Source organism: Nicotiana tomentosiformis, chromosome 6 (assembly GCF_000390325.3).
Source record: "Nicotiana tomentosiformis chromosome 6, ASM39032v3, whole genome shotgun sequence".
Lineage (NCBI taxonomy): Eukaryota > Viridiplantae > Streptophyta > Magnoliopsida > Solanales > Solanaceae > Nicotiana > Nicotiana tomentosiformis.
The window spans coordinates 128,077,597-128,090,216 of record NC_090817.1 but is presented as its reverse complement, the minus strand read 5'-3'; the positions used below and the strand labels follow the sequence as shown (position 1 = coordinate 128,090,216).

General features: G+C 38.1%; 1 protein-coding gene across 1 annotated transcript; it reads left to right on the top strand.

Annotated features, from left to right (window-relative positions):
* The first annotated feature begins 60 nt into the window (after window positions 1-60).
* LOC138894750 (uncharacterized) lies at window positions 61-1,612 on the top strand. Its single transcript, XM_070179477.1, has 2 exons — window positions 61-1,185; window positions 1,334-1,612. Exons 1-2 carry the CDS (start codon window positions 61-63, stop codon window positions 1,610-1,612), a joined length of 1,404 nt encoding a protein of 467 aa, XP_070035578.1.
* Window positions 1,613-12,620: the final 11,008 nt, after the last annotated feature.

Genomic DNA, 12,620 nt, shown 5'->3' with positions numbered 1-12,620 from the left:
AGGGAGAAGAACCTGGTTCCCAAGACGGACATCAATGACTCAGGTAGTAAGGATACTGATATGGCCTACCTGACAAAAAGGTTTCAGAAAATGGTTCACAGAAATGGAGGCATTCCAAAAGAGGGCAGCTCCAGCAAGCCAAAAGGTTATGACCTATGTCATAAGTGCGGCAAGCCAGGACACTTCATTAAGAATTTCCTTCTTCTCAAGCAATATCAATACAAACACAACACTAACAAAGCAACCAAGAGGAACCAGATTCCTGACAAAAGATTCAAAAGAAAAGACGTTGCTGACAACGTTGTGAAACAGGCCCTTGCTGCATGGGGAGACTCTTCCAGCGAATCCAGAGAAGATGATGGGCAAGGTGACAGCTCTATGATGGCAGTAGAAAGTGAAGCAGCTGAGTATAACTCTATTTTTGCCTTGATGGCGCAGTCTAATGATGATGGAGATGACGATGATGATGATGAGGTAAACCTTCTGGATGTTCAAAGAAATTTGAAATACTATTCTCAAAAGAAGCTTATATCTTTGGAAAATGTTTTAATCGATGCTTATCACAGTCTCATTAATGATAAAAATGCGCTAACCACGGAACTAGGAGAAATAGAACACGAGAGAGATGATCTAGTGGTGGTTGCAGGTGATCTAAGAGAGACCATTGGGAGTTTAAAAAGGGAAAAAGATACCTTGATTGAGAGAATTGCAAACATAGAGCACGAGAGAGATGACCTATTGGTAGTAGTTGTAGACCTAAAGGAAACAATTGAGGAACTAAGAAGGGAAAATAGGCCTGTGAACACTAAAAAGGGAAAGAAAGTTGCAAGTGAGGCACGCCTTAAGCTTGAAAATGAGTTAAGATCAGTGAAATCTAGTTTGTGTGCTGAGCTTGAGAAAAACAAACAACTTCAAGAAGAACTAGGAAGAGTGAAGAGTGATCTTAAAAAATCACTTAAGTGGACCTGGTCCTATGATACTATCACTGCCTTGTACACAAATAATGGGGAAAACATGCAAGGAATCGGGTTCCAAAGGGAAAAGACTCCCTACAACCCTCATAGCAAGTACGTTGCTGTACCTGATAATTGGCTTTGCACTCACTGTGGCGACACTGGGCACTTTAAAGAAAACTGTAAGGCCACAGTTCAGTCTCAACAGAAAAACAAAGTTTTTGCTGAAAAAGTAACTGTTGCTAGGGAACTTGGTCCTTCACATAAAAAACGTATAATGACTGCTTGGACTAAAAGATCCCTCATTCACCCCTTTTCTCATTACAAGGGACCCAAACTTGTTTGGGTTCCTAAGTCTAACCCTTGATTTCCTTGTGCAGGGAATAATGAAAGGGAGCAATCAACAGTGGTACATGGATAGCGGTTGCTCGAAGCACATGACTGGAAGTACAAATGATTTTCTTTCACTAAAGGCGTTGCAGGGAGGGAGTGTATCCTTTGGAAATGACAAAAAGGGATACATTCTAGGAGTAGGAAGAATTGGAAAGTATCTCACTCACTCAATCGAGAATGTGTTTTACGTGAATGGCTTGAAGTACAGCTTGTTGAGAGTCTCTTGGATCTGCGACAAAGGCAACAAGTTGTCTGAGTGCTGTTGATGATGATGCTGAACTATGGCACAGAAGGCTGGGTCATGCAAGTTTCACGTTGTTGAACAAATTGGTCAGGAAGGACTTGGTTCATGGTCTGCCCAAGTCAAGCTTCAAGGATCACAGGGTGTGTGATGCATGTGTAAAGTGAAAGCAAGTCAGATCCTCTTTCAAGCTCAAAAAGTAAGTAAGTATGTCACGACCCAAACCGATGGGCCGTGACGGGCACCCGGTACCTTACTCAACCGACTACCAACATAACGTATCTTTTCATATCATACTATCATAGATAATTGAGCCGGAGAGGCTGCCGTGAGATAAGTAGAATACAACATGAAATACCAACTTATACATAAGACATACATGCCTATAAGACCAAAATAACCACTTGTACACTGAACATAGGCCAACAAGGCCATACAAACTTTTACGTACATGAAATCTGTCTACAAGCCTCTAAGAATTTATATTTGTGATAAAGGTCGGAACATAGCCCCGCCATACCAAACAATACACGTCTAAATCATACAGACCAAACAAGCAACTCCGGAGTAAATGGAGCACACAAACACCTTTCGCTGAGCTGATAGCTTACTTGGAGGGCTCATAACTTGTCTATCGGGACCTGCGGGCATGAAACACAGCGTCCCCAGGCAAAAGGGATGTCAGTACAAATAATGTACTGAGTATGTAAGGAATAAAATTCAGTAAATAATAGACATGATAGAAACATGGAGTAAAAGACTCAACATCTAAATCTGAATAACTCTGTGAATCACTGATATTTACAATGCCATGCATATGCGTATAAATGTCATACCATGCATAGGTATATGCGTTCATAACATCATCAAGCCTCTGAGGGCATCCCATCATATTATCTCGGCCACTGTGGGCAAATCATCAATGTATACCAGCTGATCAGGTGGTGGTGCGTATATAACGCCGTAACCTTTTCCATATTCTATATATATATATATATATATATATATATATAGAGCGTATATAACGCCATCTGGTCATAGGTCAATGTGCATGTATAAATGCATGAAATGCATATGAAACACGTTAATAAGATTTCTTTTGTCATAAAAATAATATGTTTGTCGGATAACTTTTATCAAATACGTATTTTTCTGAGACCCATGAACAGAAGATATAATAATAATTCATATGGAGAATCAAGAATATAGACATCCCTAGTATTTCTATGAATAGAGTCATTTATGAAAGTTGTGCATTTGCTTGTTTCGTTCGTGTCGTATAGATCATGCCAAAAAGAAAGAAGAGATAGCCTTAACATACCTGAACCGATTCTCTTGACAATTCCTTTAACACCGTTGATTGTGACAAATCATAACGGCGGATCGAAGTAGGAAAAAATCTGTATGATATTCTTGAGGAAGATAGTACCGTACTCCCTTAAAATCACAAAATTCCGTTGCTATAATATTACGTAGTATAACTTCTTTTGCTGAAAATCCGTTGCTTGGTTGATGCAAAACATCTCCATTTTTGTAATTTTGATCATAATATTGCATAAGTTTTCTTGCTGAAGTTCATCCGTAACTTGAAGATGAAGTATCTTTATTTTTGTCCATTAAAGAAGTGATTTGATGACATTCTTTAATCCAAAGAGATAAGGTGCCCATCTCTTGAAGTGTTGCCACCTTGCAAGGTGATTCAAGAGTCACCTAATATATTTCCATGTGGCTGCCACGTTTTGCCTTAGTCTTTATCCAAAAGACTTTAATTAATCAATCACTAATTATTAGTTAGCTTGTTAGTTCCCCCCATTATCCAATAATTCACATAATTAAGGATTATCTCAAATTACTTAAAATACTACACACTTTTAACATACCTTATACACTTTACTATCATGGTCATGTGGTACTTTGTATGGCATTGGTCCATAAATATCAGGTATTTTAGCTCGGGCCATATTTTATCCCAACATGTCAAACTTTGACGAAAATTCATTTTTTTGATTTTCTTATCCTCTCACCTTCACAAATTTACTCATCACTTGTTTGAAATAGCATAATGCTTATAATCTCAAAATAATCTCATTCCCGAACTTACGTGATTAGCTTACGACGAAACTTTAACGTACGAAAATACGAAAGGTAACATCTCATTTCTGAGCTTATATCAATTTACTTATGGAGTACTTATACGTACGAAAACATGGGGTGTAACATCATTCCCCCCTTTGGAACATCCTCGAATGTTGACTAATGCACTTATCATTTTCATGACTTATGCCTTTCGAATACTTTAGTACTCTCCTTGCCATCTAGGCAACTGTTCTGTGAATAATTCCAAAGGCTAGGACATTCCCCTCTTTAGGCCTCTTTCTCACGCCATGACTTACAGTCGGAATCATTCCAATCTCGTAACTGGTGTTACCTTCTATCATGCAGCCTATACAACTTCGACCTTGTAAGTGCGCCTATGCGACTCTTCTCCCCCTTTTCCTCCAGTTTTTGGACAATCTCTAAGCCTCACTTTATAAACCTATACAGAGCTTGACAAGATGTCCCTCTGGGCATCTCATAGGTATACTGAAGTTCTTCGCTCGGTACTTTGTTGAACTTACGAATACTTATATACCTTATTTCATATATCCGTTTATCCATCTGTATGACTTTACTGTCATAACTCTTACTTTGATTTATCATTACTGAGGTCTGCTACAAAACTCTAGGTTACTCTCATTGCTTATCCTATATATAAATCTATGTCCTTTAATGCTTCTTTATTATCGTTTATCTTAAAAATGACGGCCTAATCTCACCGTATACTTTGTGACTGTTGTTCATCCATTATCGATTCACCTTAATGTTGAGGTATCATCTATCACTGATAACTTGATCTCTTATGTAACACTGCCTCTAGGGCTCACGTCTCATCATGGAACATTTGAAGTGATTGTCTCGATCCACGTGAGGGCGATACGATACGATACTATACTTTCATAATCGTATTTCATGGCATCCCAATGTGATTTTACCTTACGTGTGTATTTTAATCCTGTACAATTCATGAAATCATTACTCAATCGAAGGCCCAAACGTCATCCTTCATCTATCATAATTACACCTTCATTCTACTATCAGGGTAGTATTCCATCTCCTCTAAATGCTACTAGTCTTAGACTCTTTTGAGTTCATTCAAGCAATACTGAACTTTCTATAACTTAGAGTAACCATCGGCTCTCTTATTTTCATGGGCTTAATCTTGAGCACTTATCCATTCTCATCACCTTCTCACTCGCCCTTTCTTATCCTTACTCCTGTCTTCCTAAAACCTTGTCGCTTTACCATACTTTAGCTTGCGACCTATACATATTCATTTATACTATTCGCAACCTTTCTTTAACTTGCTTGCATCATAGATTTCCTTATGTTATTATGGAACATCAAGCGAGACATCACATAGTACCAAACTCTTCTTTTACTCTTTTAACTAGATCTCTTGATACATTGAAACCATAGGTTGGAAGATATGCTACTCACAATGCCGCTATCATTCCTGGATATTGAATCCCCACGCTTCTAGCCTTTTATCCGAAGTATGGACTATTCACAACCTTCTGCATTTTAGTATTTTGTACATTATTCACTTTTACCTTACTACCTTAAAATCTTGCATCGTACCTTCTATTTTTTTCATGACTCCCTTCCACATAAGTATAATTCACGTCCATAACTCGAAGCTCTATTATAATACTTGCACCTCTGGTGCATACACTATCTGGTGGGAGCTTCGTACTGACTTCTTATGAGGCTGGTACTTTTCCAATTGGCTTTATCGTAGGGCCGTTATAGAAATGGTTATTGTACTTTCTCTCTTGTACCTCTGATATTAAGAGTGATCCTGCAATGTTCTCAATCACGATTTCTATAATTTTCTTGGTCCAATAATTAGACTCCTGATTTACTTGGTTAATGTAACTCTTTAGTTTTCTCTTCCTTCTGATCAGCCTTTATGTAGGCTTAAGCTATCTTCCGATTTGTGGCTCCTGGTATTAGTTATTACTTTAGCCTTTCATGGGTATTATGAAATATCTATGATACAATCTTCTAACGACTCAATCCTTTGTCTATGCGCGAGGCTCAATTCTTTCTTTTTAACTTATACCAGAGTCTTCTATGTCTGTATGATTATCAATATATATGCTGCATGTATAAAACTCCGAACTCTTAAGTGGGTTCATAACGTAACTAACTCTGGATTATTAATCGAATGATTCTTTCCGTTCCTGCTCAGCTTTCTTTAAATGTAAGCAATTACTTTTCTTGGTCTTTTTGCCCCCTTGTTGCGTGCATACTTAGCTTACCTTAGTGCCAACATATATTGAATTCCATACAACTCATGTGATCTTGAATATCACTTCTGATTTTACTTCCCGTTCATTAGCCACGGCAGGTGCCACTTTCTTATGGAGTGCATACAATGTTGTGGCAAGACTATTGTTACAAGACCATTTCCTCTTTAGGTCATTGTGCTTAGGCTGAAGCCTTATTCCTTATTCCCTCATCTAGTCTTTTGTTTTAGTACTTAGGGAGGATCCTCTGACTCTAGTAAAGCTGCGAGCTTATTGCATCGTATACTTGACAGAATTTTTGATGTTCTTCCTTGCCTATAATTATCCGTAATTACTTATTTCCACGCCCCCCCCCCCAGTGGCATTCTCTTTTATTTACCTTTAACTACTCCAACTCTTATCTGAATATATCTCAAGGATCACGATGTTATATCTGCGAGACTAAATTCCCATGTTGGGGTTAACTATATTTATCTTGCACGATCTGTTGATTTGTTTGTAACCTCTTATCTAGCCATAACTAGACTCTTCCTGAATCAACTACTAACTGCTCGTTGGTCCATTTTCATATCTATATTCCGCGCAATCCTTCTTGGATTATTCCCTTTGTCTTAACTTACGTCTTGCACTAGCTCCTTATTTCTCAATAACATCTCGGGTAGGAACCCTTACTTCCTTTCCTTGACATCGTGTTTGCATAATGTTCTAGAATCGTAGCATATCTGCAGGATAAGTACAATCTCATTCCTTTTACATTTTTTATCGCATTCTTCCTTTACCATTCCATAGTTACTAGAACCACTTAATTCTAACTTAATGCCACATCACTCCATATTCCCCTATTTAGGGGAGTACTAAGAGTTGGAGCTACAACGATCTACCTATAGATGTTCTACCTCTTCATCTTTAGCGTCTTTCCACATCATCGATGACCCTTACTCGCCTTGCAGTAATCCTTCTGTACCAAGGATAACAAAATTCCTAACTCACGAGGGTGACACTTACTGTAACTGGAACATACAGTGCCTTAAGCTTAACCATTTCTTGCTTTAGGAAAGCGTCTTTCTGAATGACCATTCTCTGAATTTCTCATGAATCTTCTTCTGTTGTCCATTCTATTATCACCGGAATGAAATCCGAAATTCTCATGATGTCGACCATTATCAAATCAATCAATCCCTAATTCATATTTAGTTTAACTTGTTCACCAGTCCATACTTATTTCTATTACTCTGGGGTCTAACTTTTCCTTTTGGTAATCACGTTAGAGTCACGAACTTATTTTTCAAAATGAGGACATGGCTTTATGGCCTATATTATTTTGTTGTCTCAAGGCTTGTCACCTCTCGTCTTTTCCTTCACTTGATTATAGAATCTGTAATACTGTCATCATTTTTTTTTCTACCGTTGTCATCCATGTATCATATCTTACTCATAATGCTTCATTAACCCTCTTCTTATTTTCCGCTAACATCTATGCCTATTACTTTATTCTGAAAATTTCAACAAGACATTCTTTTGCTTTTAGCTCCCCTTACTCTATCCATTGGCTCTTCGAATCACCTAACATTCTTTCTCTACTAGGGATGGAAGTCACATTAAGATAATATTTATCCCTTCCAGGCTTCCAATGTCTATCTTTGTCGTACTCATATCTAGCTGTACCATTTTAGAGTGCACCATCTGGGTGTCTCACAAAGAGATCTATTAGCATATTTGCAATATCCTTCGGAAATGTAAGCTAACGCTAACAATCTATCCACCATTTTGGGTTACCCTAACTCAGCTAGATCCTAACATCTTGCCTTCTCTTATACTAATTCTGTTAGCCCCCATAGGGCATAAATGAGATGGGTGTGGCCGATTGTACATACATCTACTACCGTTGAAGGTAACTCAAAATGCTTATATCTCCCTTCCTGAATGGTAAATAATGATAATCTTCACTAGTTGGGTACCTCATACCCTTTTTCATCTTGCTTCTTTTACTTGTTGAAGCATCTCTCGTTGCTTTTTACCATATGGGTGGATAGATATTCATGCCTTAGGGCTCCTTTTCCAGAAGCTTACACATCTTAGTACACACACGATCTGCTGAATATCTCATATTTATCCATCATAAGCATGATGCAAAAATCAAGCTCCTCTGACTCAATTCTTCCACAGTTATATCTCTTACCAACCGTCTTTCTGGATGTAGGTATCGTCGTATTATGAATAAGATAGAGTTTAGAAAATTGAGTTCTTACAACTAAGCTCTACCACACGATCTAGAGTAAGAAGAAAGAGTGACAGTCCTAAATGCCCTGTAGCCTCCTGCTTATAAGTGTGGTGCACGACACACCCATAAACAAGACTCTACTAGACACGGCTTGTAGACTCCTTAGGACAGAACTGCTCTAATACCACTTTTGTCACGACCCAAACCAATGGGCCGCAACGGGCACCCGGTACCTTACTCAACCGAGTACCAACATAACGTATCTTTTCGTATAATACTATCATAGATAACTGAGCCAGAGAGGCTGCCGTGAGATAAGTAGAATACATCATGAAATACCAACTTATATATAAGACATACGGGCCTATAAGACCAAAATAACCACTCGTACATTGAACATAGGCCAATAAGGCCATACAATCTTTAACGTACATGACATCTGTCTACAAGCCTCTAAGAATTTATATTTGTCATAAAGGTCGGGACATAGCCCCGCCATATCAAACAATACACGTCTAAATCATACTGACCAAACAAGCAACTACGGAGCAAATGGAGCGCACCAACACCTTTCGCTAAGGTGATAGCTTACCTGGAGGGCTCATAACTTGTCTATCGGGACCTGCGGGCATAAAACACAGTGTCCCCAGGCAAAAGAGACGTCAGTATAAATAATGTACCGAGTATGTAAGGAATAAAATTCAGTAAATAATAGACATAATAGAAACATGGAGTAAAAGACTTAACATGTAAATCTGAATAACTCTGTGAATCATTGATATTTACAATGCCATGCATATGCGTATAAATGTCATACCATGCATATGTATATGCGTTCATAACATCATCAAGCCTCTAAGGGCATCCCATCATATCATCTCGGCCACTGTGGGCAAATCATCAACGTAGACCAACTGATCAGGTGGTGGTGCGTATATAACGCCGTAACCTTTCCATATCCCATATATATATATATATATATATATATATATATATATATATATATATATATATATATATATATATATATATATATATATATATAGATATAGATATATATAACGCCATCTGGTCATGGGTCAATGTGCATATATAAATGCATATGAAACACGTTAATAAGATTTCTTTTGTCATAAAAATAATATGCCTGTCGGATAAATTTTATTAAATACGTATTTTTCTGAGACCCATGAACAGAAGATATAATAATAATTTATATGGGGAATCAAGAATATAGACATCCCTAGTATTTATATGAATAGAGTCATTTATGGAAGTTGTGCATTTGATCGTTTCGTTCGTGTTGTATAGATCATGCCAAAAAGAAAGAAGGGATAGTCTTAACATACATGAACCGATTCTCTTGACAATTCCTTTAACACCGTTGATTGTGATAAATTGTAACGGCGGATCGAAGTAGAAAAAAATCCGTATGATATTCTTGAGGAAGATAGCACCGTATTCCCTTAAAATCACAAAATTCCGTTGCTATAATATTACGTAGTATAACTTCTTTTTCTGAAAATCCGTTGCTTGATAGATGCAAAACATCTCCATTTTTGTAATTTTGATCATAATATTGCATAAGTTTTCTTGCTGAAGTTTATCCGTAACTTGAAGATGAAGTATCTTTATTTTTGTCCATTAAAGAAGTGATTTGATGACATTCTTTAATCCAAAGAGATAAGGTGCCCATCTCTTGAAGTGTTTCCACCTTGCAAGGTGATTCAAGAGTCACCTAATATATTTCCATGTGGCTGCCACATTTTGCCTTAGTCTTTATCCAAAAGACTTTAATTAATCAACCACTAATTATTAATTAACTTGTTAATTCCCCCATTATCCAATAATTCACATAATTAAGGATTATTTCAAATTACTTAAAATACTACCTACTTTTAACATACCTTATACACCTTACTATCATGGTCATGTGGTACCTTGTATGACACTAGTCCATAAATACCGGGTATTTTAGCTCGGGCCGTATTTTATCCCAACATGTCAAACTTTGACGAAAATTTATTTTCTTTGATTTGCTTATCCTCTCACCTTCACGAATTTACTCATCACTTATTTGAAATAGCATAATGCTTATAATCTCAAAATAATCTCATTACGAACTTACGTGATTAGTTTACGACGAAACTTTAACGTACGAAAATACAGAAGGTAATATCTCATTTCCGAGCTTATATCAATTTACTTATGGTGTACTTACACGTACGAAAATATGGGGTGTAACAAAAGCACTTCAAGGCCACTTGATCTCCTCCATATACATCTATGTGGACCTATAAGAGTACCAAGTAGAGGAGGAAAGAAGTACATTTTCGTCATTGTGGATGACTACTCTAGATTCACATGGACCTTGTTCCTCAGAACTAAATATGAGACTTCAGTAGACATAGAAGTACCAGGTCCCTCAATCACAATAACCGAAGTAGAAAATAGAGTTGTGGATGTTGTACATGGAACTCCAACTGCTGAGGTGAGGAACATGACACATGGATCAAATCCAGAAGAACCTGGATCCGCTCTTAATAAGATTCAGGTGTCCAACTGGAAGCACAAGAGCTCACACCCTCTTCAAAACATAATCACTCCTCTTGATTCAGAAATTCAAACTAGGTCAAAGACAAGAAACTCACTTGCCTTCTCAGCCTTTCTCTCTCAAATAGAGCCCAAGAATATCAAGAAAGCATTGAAAGATGCAGACTGGATTACATCTATGCAAGAAGAGCTCCATCAGTTTGAGAGGAACAGTGTGTGGAACCTAGTTCCATGACGTACTGACAGAACTGTTATAGGAACCAGATGGGTATTCAGAAGCACACTTGATGAGTTTGGAAGCACGTTTTTTAAACTCAAAAAGGCTTTGTATGGGTTAAAGCAGGCTCCCCATGCTGGGTATGAAAGGTTGTCAAAATTCTTTCTAGAAAATGGCTTTATAAGAGAGGAAAATCGACAGCGCTCTTTTTCTGAAGAAACGAGAAAGGAACATGCTCATTGTGCAGATCTATGTTGATGACATCATCTTTGGAGCAACGGTTGACTCTCTATGTGAAGAATTTGTAAAACTCATGGGAAGTGAGTTAGAAATGAGTATGGTGGGGGAACTGAATTTCTTCTTAGATTTACAAGTGAAGCAAACTCCAAGGGGACAATGATAAGTCAACAGAAGTACATCAAGAAGTTGCTGAAGAGATTTGACATGGAGACATCAAAAATCATTGACACTCCCATCGCCACAGCTACTCCCCTATAAATCAAACCATGTATAGAGGTATCATAGGGTCACTTCTGTAGCAGACCAGATATTGTTTTTAGTGTGGGTCTTTGTGCCGGGTTTCAATCCAATCCAAAGGAATCTCATCTGAAAGCTGCCAAGAGAATCCTAAGATATCTCAAAGGGATGCAGGACCTGGTTCTCTACTTTCCCTCAGGAGATAACCTCGACTTAATAGGATATGCTAATGTTGACTATGCTGGGTATCTGGTGGATAGTAAAAGCACTTCTGGCATGGCACATTTTCTGGGTTCGTGTCTAATCTCATGGGGCACAAGAAAACAAAACTCAGTGGCCCTTTCAACTGCTGAACCTGACAACAGTGCTCTCAACATGGCAAAACATCCAGCTCAACTGAAGAGAACAAAGCATATTGATGTGCGACATCACTTTCTCAGAGGCAATGTTGAGAGAGGGCACATATGCATAAAGTTCTGCAGCACAGAAGATGAAATTACAGATATCTTCACCAAAGCACTTAGCAGAGAGCATTTTGAAAAGAATCGCTTGGCACTAGGGTTGATGAAATCAAGCTGAGGACCTGGTCCCTCGATGATTGGCTACGGAAGAAATATACAGGTAAAATAGCTAAAAAGTATTTTCTGGCAAAGTCTAACTCATCTCTATACCGTTACAGGTAGACACGCATAATGATTACAGAGCAAACAAATAGCTAATGCATTACACAGTGGTCAAAAGATGAGGCTTACATTTGCAAAATCTGTCAGGGAACCTGGTTCCCTTGACACAGGTTAGTAGTTCCTCTATATTCTCATGCATAATTTTTAACAACTGAAATGGTTCCACGCCATTAAATTGTCAGTTTCTCTCTTTCCCGATTTTTGAACCCAAACGTCTCACCTGAAGTGACCCGACTACCCAAAATTGATACCCATTACTAACCGGTCCCTCATCACTGTTAAATAACTCCTCTGACAGTCACTCTCATAACTGTTCACATCAAAAATCCAAAATTCCTCTTTTCATTCTTCTAACCAAACACTCTCCTCTTCCAACATGTCTGACTATCAAGAAACCCAGAATACTCCAAGCGTCGTCCCCACTGTGTCTTCATATTGAAGCACCAATGATAAAGCCCATACTACCCACTCCGACTAGTCCAAACCCTAAACCAGAGTCACAACCACCCTCTGCTTCCTCTCCAACCCAGTCG

Excerpts from the sequence above, each read along its gene's own strand:
- LOC138894750 (XM_070179477.1), top strand. The coding sequence starts at position 61 with ATGGCCTACCTGACAAAAAGGTTTCAGAAAATGGTTCACAGAAATGGA. Across the intron at positions 1,186-1,333 it reads ACAAAGTTTTTGCTGAAAAA|GGAATAATGAAAGGGAGCAA; the intron begins GTAACTGTTGCT and ends TTCCTTGTGCAG.